The sequence below is a fragment of the Rhipicephalus microplus genome, chromosome 1, assembly GCF_043290135.1.
Source record: "Rhipicephalus microplus isolate Deutch F79 chromosome 1, USDA_Rmic, whole genome shotgun sequence".
NCBI lineage: Eukaryota > Metazoa > Arthropoda > Arachnida > Ixodida > Ixodidae > Rhipicephalus > Rhipicephalus microplus.
Genome location: NC_134700.1, coordinates 291790605 through 291818123, shown reverse-complemented (window position 1 = coordinate 291818123; position 27519 = coordinate 291790605). Strand labels below are relative to the sequence as shown.

Genomic DNA, 27519 nt, shown 5'->3' with positions numbered 1-27519 from the left:
CCCCTTCTTCTCATGTCAATGTCTGGGGCTGACTTTGCACACCCCTGCCTCCACCACCATCCTGCGCGCACACCTATGCCTACAACGTCATTGGCCGGTGCAGACTGGTCACTAGATCAATCGATGTATAAAGCGCGGTAAAAAAACACGGATGACAAGCAGGCACGTATACTGCGCTTCTTCTTGCCTGCTTGACGACCATGTTTTCTACCGCGCAGTATACATCAATCACGAACCACCAACTGGCCCAATCGCCCATTAGATTGGTCGTCTTTGCAGACGCTTTGAATGATAAAAGAGGACTATACCGATAAAAGAGGACTACCGAGCGCATGCGCGCTGTGAAGTATCGTGTTAAAAACGATGTCATGCTTAACAGAGACGATTTTATTTGTACAAATAATAGGCGTCGTCTTCCTCGTCTTGTTTCCTACCGGACCGATGAATAGAGGCGTACATTGATTCACAGTACAAACCCGGTTGGAAACTTAGTTATATACAGGTAGTTGTAAATATAAATAAAAATGGCTGAAAGTGTGCTTACGCATTTTTTGCTACATATAACCATTCAATGGCGCCAGAGCGTGTGTGTGTGCATGCATGCTGTGTAGTTAAACAAGAGTAGATGCTGGAGAGACTTCTGACAGATGGTGCATTGTATAGCGCGACAAAGATGCAGCGAACCAGCGCCAGCAGTATGTTGCGTTATAAGCTTGTTTCTCAATGTCAGAGTTTTCATGTGAAAGCACGATCCGTTTCCAGCACGTGGTCAGCCTGACAACTTCAAAGTGACGCCACACATATACTTGTATACGCTTTTCACTGGTCAATACATTTAGCCTTAGCATTGCTCGCAACTTACTTCATCAGCGATACAGGCTACGTAGATACGTGAACATACGTGCTACACATAAGAAACGGGTAGTAAAAAAAATATTCTTAGGCACACTGAGAAGTTCTTGAAGTCTGAAAATGGCTAAATATGTAGCTTGACCTATGATGGTTGCCACTATGATTTCCTTATTCAACAACATGCTCCACAGTTCGGCGCAGCACTATCTGTCTTATCTTTATGCTGCCCGTACCGTATCCAACTTGAGCCGAGCCGAGAGGAACAGTATAAAAGCTGCAGAATGTCGGCAAACGCTCTGCCCTATAGGACGCGCTGTTATTGTAGTTGCATGAAAAGGCTATGACCTTGATAAGCTCCGCTCCGTTGAAGGCTGCATGGAAACCAGAGGTTTCTGTGTCGTATAAGGTGCATATGAAAACCACCAGGTTTGAACACTCGATATGATACCATTCTTCTTTTGTTTGCCTCTTATCCAGTTTCTTAACGGCGAACACATTATAATAGGCAAGTATAATGTCTACTCGGCTGGTGCTTAGCCCAGATTTTGCTTCTGAAATATCTACTCAGTGTCTATGAATGCTCTCATGTTTTTCAATCTTTGGAAGACATTTTGTAAATAGTTGAAGATGAAAAGCGACACATCCCAATTGCAAACTACTGCACTTCCGGAGTGCGCGTGGTCCCGTTATCAGGTGCAAGGAGATAACCGTATTTAACGTCATCCATCACGCACGACGGCACAGTGCCCCCCCGAGTGAGCACGCTCGGCTTAGTCACTTTCTTGCCATCGAACCACAGGCCGCGTCTGACGAGGACGTCCAGAAAGCTAGCGGAAGTCTTTTCGGGAAAGTCTCCCCACCGAATGCCGTCGTCCTTCTGCGCCGACTTGAGCTTCACTCGGAGCCCCTCGATGTCGAAGCACCACGAGCAGTGCCAGCCGGCGTTGTAGTCGTCGTTCTGGCCCAGGGTCCAGTCCTCGAGCTCCCCTCCGTAGAGCTCCTCCGAGTTAACCGGAATGTCCTCTCGGCGCAGGCGAGCCGCGTCGTTGCGCAGCACGCGCGACAGAAATCTCATCGTGCACACGGAGAGCACTTGCACGTGCTCTTGCACGTGCTGCCAGAAGAATCCGTACATCGTCCAACGCAATCGCAGAAACATGGGTTCCCCGAAGCCCTCGTGCGTCTTGAGATACGCAAGAGGACCCGCCCTCGGTATCTCGTCGGCGTCCGTCAGCACGAAGAGGTCATCGTCCCTGAGTCCAGAGAGTTGCTTCTTGGCCTGTCGCCAGAGAAAGCTCCTCTGGTAGCCGTCAGCGAACCAGCCGTCTTCCCGGCCTTTGCTCGGGAAGTGGTCGAGGAAGACGTGCACGATCTTGTCCTGATACGGCGCCAGAAAACCTTTCCGGAGTTCCGGAAGAAGGTGCAGTGGCTTAGGCTCTCCCCTTGCGCTGTAGTTGGACTCGCAGATAACGAACACGTCCACGACATTATGCAGTTCTCGCAACCGCACCTCTAATAGGTCGAGCTCGTGGTTTATGTTGATCGCATTGACGATACGCCGAGGCTTGCCGCTCCTGCGGTGGACTTTCCTGTTGGTCCAGCGACGTCTGAAGCGCTTGGAAGAACTGATGGCTTCGGGTAGGCTGCAGTCGTCCGAGAACCACCCCGGCCGACATACGCAAGAATTGTGGCTTGCTTTAAGATCGGTACCGTGTACGAAGCAGGTGGCATTGCCAACGGGCTTGAAATAGGAAAGTAAGTCCTTGGCCCGAACTTTGTGTCTGGGTGGCTGGTGGGGGTCATAGTACCTGAAGGGGTACTTGAGGAGCTTGGTAGGTGGCCGAGACGCGGGCTTTTGAGACAGCTCTAATGGAATCGTGACCTGCAGGAAAACGAACACATGAACGTCAAACACCTGTACTGAAATAATAGCACATGTTAATCAAGGTAATTAATCAAGATATGTGATTTCCCAGCCGTTCATACGTAATGCGCAAGACTCCACAGGAATTACGTGTCCAGTGCGTGCCGACCTATTCAATCAAACTATTAAATAATTGAACCTATGCGAAAATAGATGCGAAAAAACGTGACGGCACCTAAATGGCATGTGAAAAAAAATTCTTCTTAGCATGGTGGGGCGCAAAAAACGATAACACGAAGGAAGGCTTACAAAACACGGCGGTAACTATCAACTCAGAAAACAATCATCTTCAAATGCAAAGTCGGTGCACTGTATTACAAGAAGAGCGAGACGCTTGTTACAGATAGCTTGTGATGACGTCATCAGGTGACATCACAGTGACGCCAACTGTCATCAATATTTAGAGAGCTGCGCTGCCATGATGACGTCACGTGGCGATGATACATAGCATCACTCGTGTTGGCGTCGATGGCTACGTTTCGCGTTTGATGAGCAATTTAATAATTTCAGCTTCAAAAAAAAAAAAAACTGTTGAAAGCCCGCAAAGGAAATGCGCAGGCTAGAAGTTAACGGCGCAGGGATGTAGCGTGTGTGTTTTACCTGCAGCGCTTGCTGCCCCGTGAGGACGACGGGAGCTGCTCCGCCACCGAGTTGCGCTCGGTGTATGCGAGCCACGAGGAATCCGCTGCCGAGCAGGGCCAACGCCAGCAGGCGGGCCCGGCGATACGACAAGGCCACCATGGTGCCATGCCAGGACGCTCAGCAGCACCAGTCCGCCACGCTCCTCCTGTGTCATGAGTCAGTCGTGCATAGCAGCTCATTGTACAAATTTCACGTGACTCACACAACACGCATAGATTGTATACATGCTTTTTGTGTAATGTACATACCAAATCTGTAGATAGATGCCATGAAGCAGCTTATCTCAAACTAAAGAAATAAGTTGCTCAAGAAACTGGCGGAAGGGCACGAAAACCTGACAGACCCAGATTCCCAGACCCAGATTCACCACCGTAAGTCAATAATGCTCAGTGTTACGATTCGCAAAACATATAATAGTGTATGGAAAAAAATATTATTCCGTCGGGTTGGTCGTCGTTCATGGACTTCCAATATACGTTAGCTGAATATTCGAATATTAATTAGCTGGATTACAGCGTAAGCAATCTTGATCCAGCTAACATTAACAACACTTTTTTTCTTGTTTCAACAGTCAACATGCATTGAAAAAGCATGTATGCTCCCATGCTCTTGATAATACCCCTACTTACGTAATTCTACACCCACACCCCCCGCCTTCTCTTGCGCTATGCTCGCGGTGTAGGAGCCAGTGAGGCGAACTGCATAAAATTTAGTCTAGAAACAATAATAAAAGACCACAAACCCGCCAGCTGTCTTTTGTGCAACACGAGGACTTCACAGTACGGGAGGATGGACTCAGTTGCTGGTGATACAGCGTGAAAACGTGGGTGCACGAAAAAACACACGGACTAAGAAAGACCACGGGACGGCGCGCTGACTTCTAACAGAATGTCTAATCAAGAGAGGCGGGACGTGTACGTTCCTACTGTGAGCGCAGGCGCTGAGAGATCCGGCTGGGCTGACAAAGCAAATCATAACGCAATCATAACCAGGGGGTGCCTTTTCCTGCGTACACCCCTGCTCCCAATCTTTGCATCCTCCCGTCCAACATGTCCACCATTTCGCACGCAAGCCGCCGTCCCACAGCAGTGCAGCATCATTCCCATCCTCTTTCTACGCAGGGAGTCACCTACACGGATGCCTCATTCGTAGCTCCTCGAGGCTTCTGCGGCAACGCTACACTTTTCGGCACCTGAAACTCACACCAGCGGGCCATACTTGCACCCACCAAATGTACTCTCACTTGAGGTGCTTTCTATTGTTCATGCAATACAATAATTTTCCTCTCTCCCTTCTAACCCCGAGTACATGATTTTCTCCGACCCTTACGCTGCTATCCATCACATACAGAACCATGCGTTGTCCCTACCCTAGAGCAGCAGGTCGAGCGAGTGGTCCCCTCACTCCAACCTATCTCTGTTTTCCTACGCTGGATTTCTGGGCATTCAGGGATAGACGGCAATGCACTGGCTCATCATCTCACCCGCAATATATTGCAACGCGCACCGTTCCTTCCCTGGCCCATACATTCGGTGGGTGGTGGGAGTTCCGTGAACAACGACGGGATTTGCGCCATACTATCAAGAAGGTGTGCCTCCCGCTCCAACTTGACAAGCGTCTCTACCCTCCCCCTCATCCATCACTCAAAGTTCTAGTGGCACGAATTTTACGACAAATACAATCGAATTGTCTGCTCACACCCTCTCGCTTTTTTCTCTATCATTATAGATCTGACCCCTGCTGTCCCAACCGCCCCACCGCATGCCGACCTGTCACACTGCCTTTTCTATCGCCAAACTACTCAGCCATCCAGCTTTTACCACTACAATAGCTCCAGCTGACTTCTCTGCAAATAAGAGCTGCTCCACGAATGAAAAAAAAAAGAAAGAAGGAAAGGAAGGAAGGCAAAGCCTCATTCGTCCACCTACTCTATAGGGGTTGTTTTCCGGATCTATCACACCACTTCCGACTTTCCATGCTCGTCTTACGTATCAACTGCTTGTTCTTCCGATACAATCTCGTTTCCTGGATATACAACAGACACCCAGACGTGCGACTCGCTGACAGGGCAGCCGGAACCTCCGAGCGGAACGATGAGGTCCCACTTGCATGAAAAAGAAACAGGTACGACCAAAGCAACTCCACCTACACCCGCGCGAACGCGTCGTCGCAGCGGTATACGAGAAAGCGACCAGTCCACCTATATCAGGAAGAAAAGAGGCAAAGGGGGGCAGAAGGGGCCGGCAGAATACGATGCGCCGGCTCTCTTTTCGCGCCTCGGAGCGTTTTGAAAAGAGTGCGAGGCGCGGCTGCATATCCGACGGGTCAGAGGAGCATTGTGAGCGTCGTCTCCTTCCAGCGCGCGCCTACCGCTGCTGTTGCTGCTGGTGGTTAGCGTGTGACGCCAAGCGTGTCGCGACCGACAGGCAGCTGCGTCGAACGCAACGGCGAACGAAGAACAGGCACTTCCTTGGCATCTGGGCCACCGACGTGGAGAAGAGACGAGCATGACGCTTGCGTGGGAGGAACGAAGACACGAGCGGACTTCGTTTTTCGTGCTCTCTTTTCTTATTTTCTTTTCGTTCTTACATCAATATCTTCTTCGTTCTTACGACGCAGGTTAACGATAGGTGACTACGTGCCTTGGTCGTGTGCCATGAACACGCGCCTTCTGTAGTTTCTTGGTGGCGCGGGTGGCAGATAGTATGCTTTCCTTGCAGCGTTCTCGAGCAGATGAATGCAGTCGTGCGGATAAATTATGGAAGCATAAGCTGGCACATTCTTCGTGCTTCACACTAAAAAGCGAAAATGTGCTGAGAGCGAAAACACGCAGCGTCATTGTTTCCACTCTGGATCCCTGAATAGCAAGCAGGTTTCTATACATGTTCCCTTAGGGTATTGGATGCAAGAGCGCATAAACAGTCATGTAGTCGCAGAGCAGCAGTATAGAATCCACGCATCTTAACGAAGTGACGAGTGCGCGAAGCTACATTCTAACATCCACACGTTGAAGTTGCCGACGAAGGTTTTTATGTTTGCAGGTGTTTTGTGTTGTTCTTTAACAATTATGGTTGATATTATGTATTTATTGTTAAAGCTTTTTTGTGTCTAACACATGTTACCCAAGCATTGCCCCATATAATGTAAATTGAGTGCCATAAAGTGACATAGTCGATAAGAAAGTTCGGTTCTAAGTTTCATATTGTCTGCATTGAAGTACCGACCAGTATACATACAGGGTTTAGGCTTGTAGGTGTTTGCCGTCCGTCCGTTCGTTCACATATACCAAATTTGGTATTACGTGACCTGAATGGATGACGAAGGTATATGACTGATGCAAACATGATAATCATGAAGTGCGTGTCATGGTAAGAACATGACTAGATACCACGCTCATGGTACTCTCGCGGCCATTTCGCTAGCTTCACATATACCAAATTTGGTATTTCGTGACGTGAATAGACGACGAAGGTAAATGACACGTCCAAACATAATAATCATTACATGCGTGTCGTGTAAAACATGACTACATGCTACGCTCATAGCGCGCTCACGGCCGTGTCACTATAGCTTCACATATACCAACTTTGGTAATATGTGAGGTCAATCAATGACGAAGGTATATGTCTGGTGCAAACATGATAATCATTATATGGAAGTCATGTGCAACATAATTTACATGCCAGCTACTGTTGGTACTGGTACTGCAAACGTTAGTGGTGCGGTCGTCACGCCGCTATAAACAACACACTTGCATCTTATCTACATACATGAGTGCGCATAACATTTATACATGTTTGTACTCTGTTCTACATCTGTGCGCCTAGTTATATTGTGCTGATTGGGCTGATTTCAAAGTGGCATATCAACCTTCCTCATTCATGCTTCGCATACCATAGATTTCCACTGTACGTTGGATCTGCCAATAATTCTCAACGATTTCTTTTTCCCATTTTTAGCGTTAATTGTTACCACATCATATCCGTGACGTAAATGCGTCACTAAAATCTTGGTGGATCCTGGCATGAAACGCTTTCGTGTTAAAAGGTCTCTACAACAGTTTTCCAAGTAGCCATGTAATGAATTCACTAAAGGAGCTCACACCTCACAAATTCACCACCACAACATTTTTTTTAGAATCCTTCCAGTACCAGTGCGGAGTTAATATTTGTCGCACTCTCCATTCTCTCGTCCCAACGAAAGCGCTGGAAGTAGCAGGAAGGGATGGCACGGGTAAAAAAAATAGCAAAATAAGCAACGCGTGCCCCGTGACCCCGAGCACTTTTTCTTTTCTTCGAATTCGCGGCTTTTCTTCGAACTCGCGGCTTTCAAGCGCGTCATGCTAAAATCGGCCAATCACTAATGCTAGGCCTGTGACGTAGCGGTCTTTGAGACTGCAGCCTCATTTGTCAAAAATATAGCAATTTTTGGCCGACTTTGAGAATCTATTGCAAATTTCAGGCCACGCGTGCTGCGCTATATTGTTTGGATCGCGTGTTGTCGGGAGACTATACTACCGATCTGCAGTGTTTACTGACCATGCTCAAAAAGCGTTGCAGGGCCCCTTTCATGCATATGTCATAATTCAACGCTGGTGCGCCGTCCGAGTACGCGATCATTCACTGCGGGATTAACGTCGAGGGCAGCTTTTTAGCAAGGGTCCGGCTTAGGAACGAAGGTCGCGATCAATCTTCCATATAGCCAGAAAATAATTAAATAGCGCTGTGAAAACCAGCCTGCAGGACGAAGATATGATTGTGGACATAATAATCGGGATGTCATTTCAGAACAACGAACACGTTCACAGCACGTTATTCTTACTTTTAAATTGTTTCTGTGAGATTACAAGGGTATATTCTTACTTTATTTGTTTTAATTGCATTTTACTGTAGCTCTGTCTCCCTGCTATGTACATCACAGTCATTCTCAATTCTACATTGTACAAGAGGTTCCCTTGCAGTCTCTGACTATGGAACCTCTTTTTGTATATCATGCACATGTATTCTTCTTCATTTAGCACAATAAAACCTTCTGTTCTGTTCTGTTCCGTTGGGACGTTGGCACAAGACTTGCTGGAATGCTTTCGAGCGGGCAAAAGCGGGGAGCGTGGTTGCACCGCTGTCTTCTGAGCACCGCTTTGTTTCGGACGCGAAAATGGAACAGTTGAGCGGTATACTGGTCGTCCCTTGTGCCACGGCGAAGGTCGTCCGGTGTGGAAGCCAGCCTGCGCGTGGCGCTGAACCCGCTGACCCGCGAAGGACCCGTCCCTCGTAAAGCGGCACGCTCTTAGAACGTGCACAGCGAGCCCTCCGACTCGCGTGGTCAACTCGTGGTCAGCGCACGTGCGCATCATGTTTGATGCGTCCATTGTGCACTCGCCGCCACTGGTGAATTAAGCCTTTGTCGCGGTATATGCTCCGCACACAAATGCACCCGCAGACACAAGGGGCAGGGTTCATTAGACGCAATGGAGTGCAAATCACGCCTCCTTGTGCGCGGTTTCGACAATCTGTAGACGATGAAGACACGCTTGGCAACGTCTTACATTATGCTGCTAGGACAGCGGTACTTTATGTGCAGACTAATTTAACCAGCAGCATTCATGAATACAGACAAGTGGTCATTGTTCTTGTTTTTGGGACGAAAATGCAACGAATGATTCTACAATGAGGCAAAGATATGGTATACCGCTAGGTCAATGAATTTATCCTGATGTTGCCGAGGCTTTGAAGGTGAAAGAGACAGTGAGACATGAGCCAGCAAAACTTTCGAAAAAAAAAGAAGAAAAAAAAACCTATGGGGTGAGCGTTACATTCAGTAAGCTCCATACAGCGCTAGAGGGAGCCTTTTTTACTTGACCTAGAAAAGCCGCAATCGATCTATATATATATATATATAGGTGAAATACGTTCGTTATGAAAAAGAGTCGCAGGCGGTGAAATTTCGTATGGTCTGAGCACGCACGCACGACGAGCAACGATTAATTACAGTAATATCTGCTTCATACGGCAGTTGAGCAGCAATTTCACGCAGTCTTCATAACCCCACAGGCAACCAGCAGGCCTTTACAAAGAATGAAATGTCTAAAAAAGAAAACAATCATGCAGCCAGTGGTTTCTAGGGTATACTATAGAATCCCCGCTACATATGACGAGAAGCCTCTGTCAATAGAACAAGAAATGTATAGTTGATCTACTATGAGGAAGGAGGAGGAGGAGGATTGCAAGAGGAAGGACAGGGAGGTTAGACAGTTCTTAGACCGGCTGGCTACCCTGTACTGGGGAAGGGGGTAAGGGGGATAAAAGATGAGAGAAAAGAGACGTTGAAAAAAAAAAGGAGAGAGAAGGTCGTCAGACGATCCACGACGCTGCTTACAGTCTGTCTCTAAGACCTCTTGCCCGCAGAAAGCGCCACAACGCTCTCAAAGCCTTGCGTGCAGAGGACGGTGGCGGCTAGTGTCCTAATACCCTTTCTTCCGACAATTGACGATTGTCTAGTCTCTCTAAAACTTTCGACAGTTCTTTTCTTTGCACACTGAAGCGAAGACACTCGCAGAGAAGATGGGAGAAAGTCTCTGCGCAGCCGCAGTTGTCACATGTCGGGCTGCTGGCCATTTCGATTCGAAACGAATAAGCATTCGTAAAGGCCACCCCAATCCACAGACGGCACAAAAGTGTCTCCTCAGCTCTGGTTATTCCTGATGGAAGACGGAGCTGTAGGTGTGGGTCCAAATTATGAAGGCGGACGTTGGTCAATGCCGGTGAATTCCACTGAGCGAGTGTCAGTTCTCGTGCAAATGATCGAAGCCTTGCAGCGGCGTCCGTTCTTGATAATGGTATAGCTGCACAAGGGGCATCCTCATGAGCAGATCGGGCTGCTTCATCTGCACAGTCGTTTTCATCAATGCTGCAGTGGCCTGGTATCCATCGATACGCTATGTCATGTTGTTTCTCTATAGCCTGGTGATGAAGCAGTCGTGTTTCAGCAATTAGTTGTTCGTTTGGTCCATGCATGATGATATGGCGAGGAGGGCTGCTTTGTTGACGGGGAAGATTGACCATGTCTGCTGCGGTTCTTCAACTAGGAACTCCAGAGCGGCACGAATGGCGGCGAGTCCTGCCGCCGTGGATGATGTCAGATGCGAGGTCCTGAAATTCATCGTGATGGATTTCTCCGGAATTACAACTGCGCCTGTTGAACTTGTTGAAGTGACCGACCCATTCGTGTATATGTGAATGCGTCCATTGTGTTTCTCATGCAGAAACAGTAATGTTCTTTGTTTTAGGGCCAAATTTGACAAATTTTCTTCTTTTGCATTCCGGGGATGGTTATCAGGGCTTCCAGTGGATGTAGACACCACAATAGTAACGACGGTCTTGCTGCGTGCGTGAAGTTCGTGGGAATCACCGTGCGATGTGGGGCAATAATAGAGCAGAACGCAGAGCGTGGCCTGGAAGTTGGAAGGGAGGCGAGGTGATGCGATTGAATCCGGGTGGCATGCCTTATGTGCGTTCTAAAAGCATCGACACGAACGTAGGTTGTGATAGGGTGTTCATGAGCGATTGCGACAGTCGCTGCTGAGGATGTGCATCTCGGAAGCCCGAGGCATATTCTCAGTGCTTGAGCTTGTAATGACTGGAGGACGCGTACGTTTGTTATGCGGGCCTTATGAGGTTCCTTTCAATTTATACCATCTTCATTCAACCAGCCTTTCTTTTACAGCTCTGGTAGGATAACAGAGCCGAGAACAGTTTCCGTGCCACGCGAGTTTCTGCTGGCTTCTTTCTCGATACAGGACACCACTATAGAGTGCGCCGCCACCACGCGAGTAAGGTGTACACATATACACTTATCCGCGTTCGCAGCTTCCGCCTAACGTGATCCCCGCTATAAGGAAGGCTGTCGGCGGCCGTTCATGCCTGCACGATGGACCTGTGATCGGCTTCGCTTCATACACAGGTGCTCCCTCAGCGGTCGCTCTCGATTCCTCGTGTACTTTTGCGCGCTCGTGCGAGGAGACTATTTGCTCGGCGTACTTCCGCGTGCGGATGTAGAGCGCTACGGCGAAACAAAATGGAACAAACACTTTCCAGTTTAGTACGTGTGCCTGTAATTGCACCACGCTGCAATCTGCGCGTGTATAGTCAAGAGACCGACGGCATCCCGTCTGGTCGGGGACAAACATAGTGCAAAATAATAAAAACGCCGACAAAAGTAAAATAGACAAAAATTAAAGAGATGTTTTGGCTCCCCACACGGAAGCCTTGCTCACAGACTGCGTACGTCTTTTTAATTTTGGTGTAGTTTACTCTGGTCGTTTCTTTTTTATTTTGCACAATCTGCGTTTATACAGAATATCCTGTTCATTTTAGATGCGGAGCATCTTATACTCGCGCCTTGTAGTGCGCCGTCCGCACCGCTTCTCGAACATTCGACAGCTGACGCGCGCGCATGCGCCGTCGCGCCGTCGCCCACTCTTCCACCATCTGTGCATCCCTTCCTCCTCTACACACCGCGCGCGCTTCACTCCTCCACCATCTGTGCACCCTTCCTCCTCTACACACCGCGTTCGACATCTACAATTCTCCTGATTCTCCAGTGGACGCGCATGTGGCGTCGCGCTTCGAGAACATTCAACAGCTGACAGTGCATGCGCCGTCGTGCTGTATATATACTCAAGGTCGGCGCTCGCTCGCTCAGTTGCCGCTCGTCGGTTGGTTTGTACGGCGCGTCGACGTCCAAGGTCGCGGTGAAATGAATTCCAACGAATCCACAAACACAATGATCGACGTCCCTTCGACCAGCGCCGCCCTTTCGCATACGTGTGTACGTGTTCACTCATTTAACACCCCCTCCTACAACCACGTTAACCAATTTAGCCATCGACCCAAGTAAGTCGCAATTTAACACCCCATTTCACAACCACGTTAACCAATTTAGCCATCGACCCAAGTAAGTCGCACTTTAACACCCCGTTAACCAATTATATGCTCCGCATCCTCCTCAGTGTTCCCCCGAGGGAAGCTGCGGGCAATTTTTTTTTCGTCCCTCTTTCAGAGGGGGGAAATGCGCTCACCGTTTTTAAACTTTTGAAGCTATGAATGAAGCCGTCTCCCTCTGTGTTTTGAGCTGCGAGAAGCGATGTAACGAAAAAAAAAAAGCTGAAAAAAAACACCTCAACTTGACAATATTGCGAAGAAAATGGAAGTGAATCTCAAATCTATAAGACGAAACGCGTCTTCCCTAATAGGTAGAACATGAGCTTGAGTGAAATCCCGGCTGCGGCGGCTGCATTTCCGATGGAGGCGGAAATGTTGTAGGCCCGTGTGCTCAGATTTGGGTGCACGTTAAAGAACCCCAGGTGGTCTAAATTTCCGGAGCCCTCCACTACGGCGTCTCTCATAATCAAATAGTGGTTTTGGGACGTTAAACCCCACATATCAATCAATGAGCTTGAGTGATGTAACACACTAACAACACAAGCAAAACAAACTGTTATTACATGTGCGGGGTGACGGACAAAAGTACACATGTGAGGATTGGCGAATAACATGCCAGTATAAACACAAGATGAGATAAACGCATATTTGAATGGGCGTTGTTGAAGCAAAAAAAAAATACCCAACGAGAAAGACACATAACAAACAACCTTACGCATGCTCGACAGGTTGAAATAACATTTATCTAGTTTGCCGCTAAACAAACACATACTATGCACCCCCCAGCTTATCATGCCTTTATGAACGCAGTGCGGAGTAGCCAGCCCGACTGTTAACACAGCTGATATCCAGCTGCTTTTCATATCTCGCTTTCTGTCATTTGTATATCTTGCGTTGTAATGAAGGAAAGAAGTGTACAATTAAGGGCTCGTTTTTCTTTGCTAGACACAATATTGCTACGGAAAAGAAGAGACGCCGTACCAACGAGGCTGTGGATTAGATGTATTTGAAACCAGCGGTGATGGCGTGACCAGTTGACCAGCGATAGAGCGGAGACAACCCTTTGTCTTCCTCGTCAGGCACACACGCGCGTCACCCCTAGAATATCAATATGCATGCATGTAACAATATTAATGATATCTAACAGACAATCATGCAAAGAAAAGACACATGCGTTCCCTTAAGACGTGTCCTATACTTTGTTTCGTCGATGAGAAAGCGTTTAAAACCCCGCTCAAAGGTTGTCGCTCTTCCAGCCAGAGACATGGCAGCAAACAAGACGTCTGCGTGCATGAATATTAATGCAGGGGTTTTAACACGTTTGCCGCAAAAGAACGGGTGCACTGCCCACTCACCTTGCATTACGTTTATTACACACAGTTGAACGCTAATCGTCGTTCTCTCGAGAACGCACGTCGTGCAGTAGGCGCGCACATAGAGCGGCTCATCATTACGCGAACAATGCACTCGTGCGGAGTGCCGTGTGGTGACTCACGTGAGTCGCCAGAAGGTACAGCTCCCAATCGAGGAGAAGCACGCAGGCGATGAAATTACGCAGGTCGGCACGGTTCGTCGCACTCCAACTGGCGAGCGAAGGGCCGCAGGCCTGCCTTTAATTGCCATCGTTGTGCGCACTACGAGCGCTTAGTGAGGCACGTGCGTTTGTCTGTGCATTCTGCCTGCTCACGAAGAGGGGTGTCTCGGACTGCGTGTAGGCCGCTGTAGTGACGACGTATAGATGTGGTTTAGAATTCAGGCACGCCAGTATGACATATCGTGGCGAAAGTTTTCCTCCGCGAAAGACACGCAGGAAGTATGCATGCGAGTCATTCAGAGGAGGCTTCGACTCGCCGAACAGACACCGACATCCTTGCAAAATGCTGGAATACGCATATTAGGTAATCAGCGAGGTGATTCGAAAGCAGTTCATGGTACCCAATGAGTAATATGAACTTACAGAGGTAGTATATGAACTATGAAGCACAATGTTCATTTAAAGCCCCATCGACCTGACAAAATTGCCTATATTTGGCAAGTCAGAAACAGGAAGAAAAAAGAAAACCGCAGATTTTACATATATCTTACTCAGCACCTATAACAGATGCGTAGCAATACTGCCAACTGTATATTCTAAATCAAATAAGAAGCGGACAAGTATGACACTTCAGTTAAGGGTAAACCTGTAGAATTGTCGCAACTTTTGCGATCGTTCTGAAAATGCCCTGACTAACGGTATATTTTAGAGCAATGCTTAAGACGCAAATATTTTTTCGCTTTAGAAACAGGTAAAAAGAAAGGGTGTTGCTATAATTGTGGCATATATAGTTAAGGGCCATCAACTTGATTCCTCAATTACTGGAATTCTTCCACTTCCCACAGTCTTGTCAGAAGAGTTGCCGTATAGTTTAAAAGAATAGCGAAACACACACGCGCATCTCTACGGAGTAAATGATGAGTAGGCGAAGCTTTATAAGTCTCAATGTCGATAATGTCTACGCTGAAATAGCCGACAAGCATAAAGAACGAACAAATGTACGCCCGAACAAATGCATGGGCAGACTGATGCACAGATAGATGAACAGAACGGAGGACGCAAATGATCATGTATTGTGCTGTCATATATGCGCGATTGATGTAGTCATAAAGTCGGTTTTTTCACAGAGATGTGTCCGTTTTTCATTGTGAACGTGTTTACTTTCGGTTTCGGTTTTGTGTAGCGGGCCCTATAGGGAGCTTCGTCTCTAATATACTCCGCACGGCAAGCATAAATATGAACTTTTTCATTTAAACGTAACAACTCCAAGTTCGTGTTGTTCTAGAGAAGTAACCGTTTTCTGCCCAGCATGTCCCTTTCTGAAAACGCCCCAGCGTTGAGATAAGGAAAGGGCGTGGAAAGAACCGTGGGAGAAAAATGTAGCAGATAAAAACGCAGTTATCTATAGCAGTATAACTTCTTTCTTGCAAGATAGTACAGTCGCGTCGACAGAGCTGCGTGCCGCTACGATAAAAGTATTACTGGCGGCGATTACGCTTTAGTAAATGGGAACGGCGATGTAAATTCGCACCACCTCGATCGATGCCGCGACAACCACATTCCAGCGCGGCTCAATGACAATTTCATTTGCACAGATTACATGCTTGCCACCCTGCCACCTCGAGACCTCCAATGAGCGGCTGGATATCAGAGCGCGAGTTTTACAGCACGAAATGAAGTCGGTCATGTCTTCATATCTCTCCGTTTACGCTTTAATTTCAATCGTGGAAAACGCTTAGCGTTTTTTAAGGGCACGCGGAGGTGACGTGGCTGGTTTCTCACGATAACGCCTATCTGACATTCCACGTATACAGGTCATTAGTACGTTTATAACTGTGTTTCACGGAATTGCTCACTGCACTCACGTGCAGTGTGTATAGTATGCGGGTGTTTCTTTTTCTCCCGTATACTGCTGAATTAAATCCCGGGCAACATGTTATATCTACGTGTGCGTGAATAAACAGTTTTATTGAAGTGCACCGAGTATACAGAAGCGCCTGCATTTCTGTATTTTTCGGTGTTTTCCGTAACTACGCACACAGCGCCAAAAGCTGTGTGCGTAAAATGTAATATCGGGTACCTGCTATGAAGACCTGTATATCGATAGCAGCATTATTCGAAACAATGCTCAGTGGCCTTTGCTGGTCCGCGAGTATATATATATATATATATATATATATATATATATATATATATATATATATATATATATATATATATATATATATATATATATATATATATATATATATATATATATATATAAGTCAAGTAGATCCTCCAAGAGAACGGTAACAACGGAAGTGTTTAATTCGACAGTTTCGGCCAGAGTCTGGCCTTCATCAGGAGTCATGGTACATTCTGTTTGCGCTCACATTTATAGTATTTTGGGTAAAAAATGAGAGGGAAGGAACGAAAAAAAAAAAAAAAAAAAAAAAAAGAAAGAAAGAGTTTGAAAAACGAGAGAGGAAAGGATATCCAGAAAGTTCCAGGTTCCACTGTGCTTCGCGAGTGGCGTCGTCAGTGTGTATTTTCTTAGTATTGCGTTCAGTGCAGTTTGGTGGCGGTCCCTTTATTGTAGACGGGGCCTGGCTAAGGTAAGGGCTTGCGTGTCGCGAAAAATGCTTTTTTTATTATTATTTTTTATTTTTTATTTTTTAAAGACCGTCACTAATTCGGCGTCGGGGACAGCGTTCCGAGGCTCCAGGAAGTCGGCGCGGGAGAAAATGTTTCTTAAGGCGCTGTCTGTCGTTTTGAATGCTATGTGGATGTCGGGCTTTGTTGCCAAAATCGGGGAAGGGTTGCCAAAAGGCGAGAAGGGGCGTTTGAAGTGATTGCATTTTGTTCTGGGAATCCACGTTCGGGGCTTTTAGTTGTGCATGCGGTGACCCTTCGACAAGTCGGGCTTACAACTATTGTTCGGTTATTCAGAGAAATAGAAATAGACGACAGTGGTTCACTGAAACACGCAAAGATATTTGTAGTTGTCCAGTCCTCGTCGCCGCCACAGTGCCGCGAAATCTTGAACTGTTATGATTACAATTATAAACTTACATATACACACATACACCCCCATACATATGCGCATATGCATAAGTACATATACACATATAAATGCATATGTATATATTATAGTGCTTTGATTGCTGCAAGTGTACCCGGACTTTCATTTATGCCTTTTTCGAGGGTGTTAAATCGGTGTATGAGGTATGATTCACGTTGTTCACGTTCCCGGTTTGATTTAAATCCTGTTTCTAAAAGTGTGACTGACAATTTGTCGAAGGAGTGGCCGGGAAGGTTAAGGTGTTTTGATAGAGGTAGATTCGGCGCTGATTTCGCGTGGGCTCTGTGATTATTGAAACGAATCCTAAAGGGTGTTTCCGTTTGTCCGATGTATTGCATGCCGCACACGTTGCATTCAAGTAGATATACCACATTAGGGGAATCGCATGTTAGATTTCCTCGTATGTTAATTGAAAAGTTGGATTGTGTGCTGCTTGCCTTGCTTGTATCTCGCATCGCTTTGCATACAAAACATCGAGGCTTCAGACAAGGTCGGCATGAACTGTCGGAAGTTGAAGTATTGATTTGGGAGTTTACAAGTGTGTCTTTGAGGTTGCGTGTTCGTCGGTAAACGACGCCAGGAGCCGATGGGAATGCACGTTTTAGACGTTCACTTTGTTCCAGTATGTTGTAATGTCGTTTAAGGATTTTGTTAACGTTGGGGAAATTCGTGCTGTATGTTAAACATAGGTGTGTCTGTTGCAGGTTGTGTTGTGGTGGCCGCTTCATCAGAAGGTCATCACGCTGAAGTTTTCTAGCTTTTTGAATAGCGTCATCAATTACATGTGGAGGATATTTCTGTTTTTCGAGCACGAGTTTAAGCTTTTGTGAGCTCGCGTGGAAGTCAGTGTCTTTTGAGCAAATTCGCTTAAAACGGTGGGCCTGGCCGTATGGAATGCTGTTTTTACAATGGCGTGGATGATCACTTTGGTAATGGAGGTACTGTTGTCGATCTGTTGGTTTGCGGTAGAGGGTTGTGGAAAGTTTATCATCTTCTATTATTATGGTAACGTCAAGGAAATTTACGGTTACTTGTGAGTAGGTGTGTGTGAAGTGTATGTTTGGATGCACAGTATTGTAAGTATCGATAAAGTTTAGCAGTTCATCCTCGCTGTGAGTCCAAATAAGAAAAATATCGTCAATGTACCGCCTGTATAGGAGTGGTTTCAAGGGAGTTTGGGACAAAAATTCGGTTTCTAGTTCTCCCATAAAAATGTTAGCATAGTTTGGTGCGAGTTTGGTACCCATGGCGGTGCCGCTGATTTGTCGAAAGTACTCTTGGTTGAACTCGAATGAGTTCAGTTCTAATACAAGTCTTGTGAGGCTTGCGATGGCAGAGAAATCTGGGGTGTCAGGTTGTCTATGGTTTGTGTATGTGTTTTTTAATGCCGCTATGCCATCATCGTGGGGAATATTTGTATAAAGTGAAGACACATCAAGGGTAACTAAGTATGAGTGTTTCGGAATGCGCAGGTCTGCAATATCTCGAAGAAAATGTGAGGTGTCTTTTACGTACGACCCGAGAGTGCACGGAATGTGGCCTATTAATTTGTCTACGTACCCTGATATGGGCTCGGTTACTGTGCCTATACCTGAAATGATTGGTCGGCCTGGATTACCGGGTTTATGAATTTTTGGGAGTATGTAGAAGCGCCCTGGACGAGGGTGTACTGGCCGCATTAATTTGTGCTCACTGCGTGTTATTCTTCCCTCGTCCAACAGCTTCTTCAGTTCTGTTGCTACAATACGCGTGTATTTCTCTGTCGGGTCCCCTGGGAGGCGTTCGTAGAATTTTAAGTCGTTTAGTTGACGGTATGCTTCTTGTAGGTAGTCGGTTGTATTTAGGACTACAATTGCCCCTCCTTTGTCAGCGGGCTTTATTATTATATCAGTCCTAGATGTTAGGTTTTGCATACTCTTTTTCTCGGATTTTGTCATGTTTTCCCGCTTTCCCTTCTGTCTGTGATACTCCTGTAATATATCTTTCTGGACCGCGTTAATATATAAGTCCAGACACTTGTCTCGATGACTATTTGGTGTCCAATCGCTTGTTTGGTGGCGGGGAGTCTTTGGAATGTTAGACGGCTTGTCCAAGAAATATTCGTGCAGCCTCAATTTTCTAGCGAAGTTGTCGAGGTCTCGGAGTAAGTGAAACTCATCGAAAGATTTTCTAGTTGGGCAGAAGTTTAGTCCTTTAGATAATAGTTTTACTTCATCAGTTGACAAACTCGTGTCTGATAGGTTTATAATCGCAGCGTCGTAGTGAGTGTTGATAGGTGTTTTCTTGTTTGTGCCGTGAGTTTCCTCGTGGGTGAATGTGTTGTAGTCATACAGTGTAGCGTCTGGTAGTGTGGGGTTGGAAACATTGTCTCTTTTAAGTTTCTGTATTTTAGTTTTCTTGACCTCTTGGTATTTATTCTGTTCGAACTCTGTTAGTAGGGTGATTTCCTCGTTTGATAAGTGGTTGTTGTCGCGCAGAATGGCGTTGGTCATGTTGGTCAGTTTCTTTACTTGTTTTTCACTGTGGTTGATTGCAATTTCTGTTAGCTTGAGTGATGCTTCTAGAAGGACGTTTTGCCATGCGGCCTGGTTGTTTTCGTCGAGATTTGTGGCGGCAGGGGTGATGGAGAGTGGCACTCTCCATCACCCCTGCCGCCACAAATCTCGACGAAAACAACCAGGCCGCATGGCAAAACGTCCTTCTAGAAGCATCACTCAAGCTAACAGAAATTGCAATCAACCACAGTGAAAAACAAGTAAAGAAACTGACCAACATGACCAACGCCATTCTGCGCGACAACAACCACTTATCAAACGAGGAAATCACCCTACTAACAGAGTTCGAACAGAATAAATACCAAGAGGTCAAGAAAACTAAAATACAGAAACTTAAAAGAGACAATGTTTCCAACCCCACACTACCAGACGCTACACTGTATGACTACAACACATTCACCCACGAGGAAACTCACGGCACAAACAAGAAAACACCTATCAACACTCACTACGACGCTGCGATTATAAACCTATCAGACACGAGTTTGTCAACTGATGAAGTAAAACTATTATCTAAAGGACTAAACTTCTGCCCAACTAGAAAATCTTTCGATGAGTTTCACTTACTCCGAGACCTCGACAACTTCGCTAGAAAATTGAGGCTGCACGAATATTTCTTGGACAAGCCGTCTAACATTCCAAAGACTCCCCGCCACCAAACAAGCGATTGGACACCAAATAGTCATCGAGACAAGTGTCTGGACTTATATATTAACGCGGTCCAGAAAGATATATTACAGGAGTATCACAGACAGAAGGGAAAGCGGGAAAACATGACAAAATCCGAGAAAAAGAGTATGCAAAACCTAACATCTAGGACTGATATAATAATAAAGCCCGCTGACAAAGGAGGGGCAATTGTAGTCCTAAATACAACCGACTACCTACAAGAAGCATACCGTCAACTAAACGACTTAAAATTCTACGAACGCCTCCCAGGGGACCCGACAGAGAAATACACGCGTATTGTAGCAACAGAACTGAAGAAGCTGTTGGACGAGGGAAGAATAACACGCAGTGAGCACAAATTAATGCGGCCAGTACACCCTCGTCCAGGGCGCTTCTACATACTCCCAAAAATTCATAAACCCGGTAATCCAGGCCGACCAATCATTTCAGGTATAGGCACAGTAACCGAGCCCATATCAGGGTACGTAGACAAATTAATAGGCCACATTCCGTGCACTCTCGGGTCGTACGTAAAAGACACCTCACATTTTCTTCGAGATATTGCAGACCTGCGCATTCCGAAACACTCATACTTAGTTACCCTTGATGTGTCTTCACTTTATACAAATATTCCCCACGATGATGGCATAGCGGCATTAAAAAACACATACACAAACCATAGACAACCTGACACCCCAGATTTCTCTGCCATCGCAAGCCTCACAAGACTTGTATTAGAACTGAACTCATTCGAGTTCAACCAAGAGTACTTTCGACAAATCAGCGGCACCGCCATGGGTACCAAACTCGCACCAAACTATGCTAACATTTTTATGGGAGAACTAGAAACCGAATTTTTGTCCCAAACTCCCTTGAAACCACTCCTATACAGGCGGTACATTGACGATATTTTTCTTATTTGGACTCACAGCGAGGATGAACTGCTAAACTTTATCGATACTTACAATACTGTGCATCCAAACATACACTTCACACACACCTACTCACAAGTAACCGTAAATTTCCTTGACGTTACCATAATAATAGAAGATGATAAACTTTCCACAACCCTCTACCGCAAACCAACAGATCGACAACAGTACCTCCATTACCAAAGTGATCATCCACGCCATTGTAAAAACAGCATTCCATACGGCCAGGCCCACCGTTTTAAGCGAATTTGCTCAAAAGACACTGACTTCCACGCGAGCTCACAAAAGCTTAAACTCGTGCTCGAAAAACAGAAATATCCTCCACATGTAATTGATGACGCTATTCAAAAAGCTAGAAAACTTCAGCGTGATGACCTTCTGATGAAGCGGCCACCACAACACAACCTGCAACAGACACACCTATGTTTAACATACAGCACGAATTTCCCCAACGTTAACAAAATCCTTAAACGACATTACAACATACTGGAACAAAGTGAACGTCTAAAACGTGCATTCCCATCGGCTCCTGGCGTCGTTTACCGACGAACACGCAACCTCAAAGACACACTTGTAAACTCCCAAATCAATACTTCAACTTCCGACAGTTCATGCCGACCTTGTCTGAAGCCTCGATGTTTTGTATGCAAAGCGATGCGAGATACAAGCAAGGCAAGCAGCACACAATCCAACTTTTCAATTAACATACGAGGAAATCTAACATGCGATTCCCCTAATGTGGTATATCTACTTGAATGCAACGTGTGCGGCATGCAATACATCGGACAAACGGAAACACCCTTTAGGATTCGTTTCAATAATCACAGAGCCCACGCGAAATCAGCGCCGAATCTACCTCTATCAAAACACCTTAACCTTCCCGGCCACTCCTTCGACAAATTGTCAGTCACACTTTTAGAAACAGGATTTAAATCAAACCGGGAACGTGAACAACGTGAATCATACCTCATACACCGATTTAACACCCTCGAAAAAGGCATAAATGAAAGTCCGGGTACACTTGCAGCAATCAAAGCACTATAATATATACATATGCATTTATATGTGTATATGTACTTATGCATATGCGCATATGTATGGGGGTGTATGTGTGTATATGTAAGTTTATAATTGTAATCATAACAGTTCAAGATTTCGCGGCACTGTGGCGGCGACGAGGACTGGACAACTACAAATATCTTTGCGTGTTTCAGTGAACCACTGTCGTCTATTTCTATTTCTCTGAATAACCGAACAATAGTTGTAAGCCCGACTTGTCGAAGGGTCACCGCATGCACAACTAAAAGCCCCGAACGTGGATTCCCAGAACAAAATGCAATCACTTCAAACGCCCCTTCTCGCCTTTTGGCAACCCTTCCCCGATTTTGGCAACAAAGCCCGACATCCACATAGCATTCAAAACGACAGACAGCGCCTTAAGAAACATTTTCTCCCGCGCCGACTTCCTGGAGCCTCGGAACGCTGTCCCCGACGCCGAATTAGTGACGGTCTTTAAAAAATAAAAAATAAAAAATAATAATAAAAAAAGCATTTTTCGCGACACGCAAGCCCTTACCTTAGCCAGGCCCCGTCTACAATAAAGGGACCGCCACCAAACTGCACTGAACGCAATACTAAGAAAATACACACTGACGACGCCACTCGCGAAGCACAGTGGAACCTGGAACTTTCTGGATATCCTTTCCTCTCTCGTTTTTCAAACTCTTTCTTTTTTTTTTTTTTTTTTTTTCGTTCCTTCCCTCTCATTTTTTACCCAAAATACTATAAATGTGAGCGCAAACAGAATGTACCATGACTCCTGATGAAGGCCAGACTCTGGCCGAAACTGTCGAATTAAACACTTCCGTTGTTACCGTTCTCTTGGAGGATCTACTTGACTTATTGCAACGCTACGGCCATTTTCGCCACCATGCCTATATATATATATATATATATATATATATCAGATCACGGGACGACGGTATTGCACTTTGAAGCTGCTACATCCCGTATCGACATCACGCGAGAATGTGTTTCTTCGGAGTGTCTTATATACGAGTGTTCAATAACGTGTCTCGTACGCCTATGAGTGTTCGTGTGCATGCGTGAAACGTATATATAGGCACGAATTCACGAGCTGTGGTCCTCGTGCCCCGTGCTGTATAGGAGTATATGTATGGTTCTCTCATGCAGCGCACGCACTTAAGACAGCCGCTCTACATCACTTGAAAGTCATTTCCGGGCTGCTTAAATTATAAAGGGCGCGGCCCACTCGCGGGAACGCTCGCCGTGTCGAGGCTAATTTGAGTATGTACAGCCTTGAGAACGCGGCTGAACTGGCTCCTCTTATTATACTCGCTCTTTTTTTTAATGGGCTTCGAATGTAACGAGGCCGCTTCTTTGGCACTCAATGGCCGCTTGTCTCTTGACTGCCGTGATTTATAAGGCTTCCCGCTGGCGGAATTGCAAAAGCCTAATCATGCGCTCCTGTGTCAGTTCGTATCATGTTCTCTGGGTGTGGCAAGCAGTGCAGCGAAAGAGCTGAATGATGAAACGGGCGAAGCAGCAATCGCGATTGAAGCTTTCGACTGGACTGAACAACTATCTCGTATGTATACATTACAGAGGTTGGCTTTTTTTTCTTATTTTACAGTGGCCCCTTAATGACACGCTTATCTGTGCTGAGCGTCAAGGAAATAAAAATGCTGGGCATTTAGAGACCGTTATCCGAATGTATGTATAGCAGATGCTGAGGGCGGTAGGACAGCTTTATATGTTTCTCACGGTCGGCGTGATAAAATACGAAGAGAGAAAATCAACGCTTAAAAAACCTGCCTCGCGGTTTTACAGGCTTGACAGTTTCTATAAACCTAAAATGTAGTGTCGGGTACCTGCTGCAAGTTGCAGTGACCTAAATGCTTGAACGGATGAGTGTCACCCCTCCTGAGGGAACATGCACCTTTATGTGGAGGCAGAACGTTTCACCTTTTTATGAAGTCTCGAGTATTTCAAAGGTATAGTTGATCTGGCTAGTAGGTATACAGTAGGTTTTCTCTCTCTCACTCTCTCTCCCTCTCTTAATAAATATACATTATTTGAACGCATTGCACTAATGGCGAAATCGCTATCGTGCACACAGTGTGCCAGCGTTCCGACTGCGCATTTATCGCCGAGTGCTCGCGTGCACTAAATACCGTTATTTTAATCCGGAAAAGGAAACCAAGGCGCTCCGGTTTGGAGGTTCGTGTGGCGAATCATGCACGCGGAACTAAGAGTGCGTGCTCTGGTGCGGTCGTCGTAGCATTTGCACACAATGGGTCGTCGTCGAAGCGGTGCAAAAGGGGCGTCGTCCTTGCAATCCGAATCCGGTCGACTGCCTCGTCGCTGTTGCTCGAGTTTTTTATTCTTGCGAGTTCTCCGAGAAACACAGCCTCGAGCGGCCTTAGTGGCGACGCTTGTGAACCGTTATTCACCGGGGCAGCGCACGAAGAGGCTTTGCCGTTGGTCCACATGCCTGCACGTTTTAAGATAACACGCACGTCGCTGACATGCAAATTGGTGTGCGAGGCGACTCTTTCCGGTTAATGGCTGTGGACCCTCAACTCTGTGAATGAACACTACAAGACATGTTAATATTATTAGGTAAGTTGAGGCGGTAAACAATTGCAACAATTGTTTGGGTTTAACTTGCCACAACCAAGATATGGTAATGAGAGATGCTGTAGTGAAGGGCTCCAAAAATTTCGACCACCTGGCGTTCTTTAAGGTGCACACGGACCAGAAGTATGTTGCACCTCCATCAAAAGTGTGGCCGCCCCTGTCGGTAATCGATTCCGCGAACTGCGGATCAGCAACCGAGCCCCATAACCGCTAGGCCACCGTGGCGGGTGGCAATAAATCACGCTACGTGCAATGGCAAAACGGTCAGGATTACCGGAAACCTATCAAGCGAGAAAGAACGCAAGCAACACTTATCTAGAATGTGTTAAGTGGTAATGCCACACCTCGACGTTCCCACATCAGCTTGTAGGCACGTTACGAATTCTCACAAGGTCTGCAATTGTCCAGGTAAGTTTTTCAGAGTTAAAGAAGAAAAGAGAAGAAGGGAAGTAGAACGTTCCCTATACGAAGTGTTACACATTAAACAAGGTTACTTTCAAAAAATTTTCACCGTGTGATTGCTGCCTGCAAACACGAGAAAATGCATCTGTAATGAGCGGACACGAAAACAAAGCGATCGGAAACCGAGACACCGCAATTTTACGTAACCAGCAGTACTGTAAAATAGTAAAAAAAGCCTAGGTAGCTTTTACTGTTAAATTTTACTTCTATGTTGTAATAAACTTTATTCCGCCTAATGAGAGAGATATATAGCGTAAAGCGTTGACAAAAATTACCGGACCCCAAAGCTTCGCCTTTAGTATAGTTGAACGTGATAGCGATACCCTGTCCCAGTGCGTACTTCAAACACTTAGTGCATGAAACTTTTGCCCCGCCGTGGTGGTCTAGCGGCTGAGGCACTCGGCTGCTGACCCGCAGGTCGCGGGATCAAATCCCGGCTGCGGCGGCTGCATTTCTGATGGAGGCGGAAATGTTGTAGACCGGTGTGCTCAGATTTGGATGCACGTTAAAGAACCCCAGGTTGTCGAAATTTCCAGAGACCTCCACTACGGCGTCTCTCATAATCATATGGTGGTTTTGGGACGTTCAACCCCAGAAATCGAATCATGAAAATTTTCGAACTTGCTAAGCACCCACTCAGGGCCTTAAGGAAATAGGCGCAGTAACGTATGTGCCTTTTGTAGTGGGCGGCCGGCTTTCAACCATGCAGCCATTATGATAACCACATGTGCTGACGCCCAACGGCAAGGGGCACTTGTACCACGCATTATTACTGCAATATTTCATGTTGTGTTGTTAAGCAAGTATACAGGGGCATGTATTTTTAAAGCATGGAAGCTACTTTCACTGCATTTCCAAGCAAAGGAAGTTATTTTCCCTGTATTGACAACCAGATTCCTGGCTGTGTGGCAGGACATCCACTTACCACGCAATCGACCCTGGTTTGATACCCATTATGAACCAGGAATATCTTAGTATTTGCTTTGTTGGCATAGTTCTCAATTTTTCGGTCACACATAAGATGATGATGTTTCGCTTACAGCCAATGAGGCCGATGCCGGAGTTTTCGCGAAACGAACTCTCTGTCGCGTTCAAAAGTTCGACAAGTCCTAGTGTATTCAGTGTTTCTCTTTAGTATCCTTGTATGCAATGTCATTGACATTCCCGTTTTACATTTCGAGAGAGACACACAAACTACAATCTACGTCACTTGCACTGGCGTAGCCAAGGGTGACGGGCACGTTTCAACCCCGTTTCCTGAAATCAGTGCATTTCGTGTCTACATATACGTACGTAGACGTATTAACATAAATAAGGGGTATACTAAAAAAAAGGGTATACTACCCACACAACGACAGCAGGCGACAGATTGTTCATCTGCATTGCAGGTTATGACGTTGTTGCGGCAAAAAAAGAAACGGCAGAGCCCACGCATTGTGCTGGGAATCAGTGTAATGCGAAGCAGCCAGCTAGGAACAAATAAATCGATACATAACACGCATGACATGAATGATTTACATGCAAGCACTTGACATTCATGTTCGTCATGCAGTAACGTTACGCAATACCAATGTTGGTGTATATCATGATCCTGGCGAAGTGGACGCAGGTGCACCAGGAGCATGGCATGCAGATCGCGTTGTACTACATGAAATGCGTGCCGTGAATTTCATGTTACCCCCTGCCCCTTATGTTCGTCATGCAGTCACGTCACGCAATATTCAACTTGGTGTATATCAATTTAGCGAAACGGCTATGAGAATGCCGTGAGCGTGACATATAAATCATCATGATTTATATGTCACAATTATAACGTGCATGTCATTTACAACGATTGTAATAGACATGCATGTCATAATTTTCTATTACTACCTGTCATTTTGTTGGCTAAGAAGAAGTGTCTCATCCTACCAATTTTCGTGTATATATGAAATTAAGGAAATGGCTGCATGAACACCAAGACAATGACGTGTAAATCATATTGTTCATGACCCGTTAGCAATAATTTTCATAAGACCAGTCGTTCATGTTCGTCATACAGTAATATTCTGCCATACCAGTTTTCGTATATATCCAATTAACAATATGGTCTGGGGAGTACAAAGTCACAGGTGGATGGATGGATGATTAGATAGATAGATAGATAGATAGATAGATAGATAGATAGATAGATAGATAGATAGATAGATAGATAGATAGATAGATAGATAGATAGATAGATAGATAGATAGATAGATGGATAGATAGATAGATAGATAGATAGATAGATAGATAGATAGATAGATA

General features: G+C 45.9%; 1 protein-coding gene across 1 annotated transcript in view; it reads right to left on the bottom strand.

The window, feature by feature from the left end:
• Positions 1-1292: 1292 nt before the first annotated feature.
• Positions 1293-27519, bottom strand: part of LOC119159405 (beta-1,4-mannosyl-glycoprotein 4-beta-N-acetylglucosaminyltransferase) — a 47973-nt gene continuing 21746 nt past the window's right edge. The window contains exons 2-3 of the mRNA XM_037412154.2: positions 3377-3563; positions 1293-2734 (exon numbers count right to left, since the gene is read on the bottom strand). Coding sequence (XP_037268051.2) covers positions 1508-2734; positions 3377-3517 — 1368 coding nt within the window. The 5' untranslated portion in view covers positions 3518-3563 and the 3' untranslated portion in view covers positions 1293-1507. The remainder of the gene's footprint in view (positions 2735-3376; positions 3564-27519) is intronic.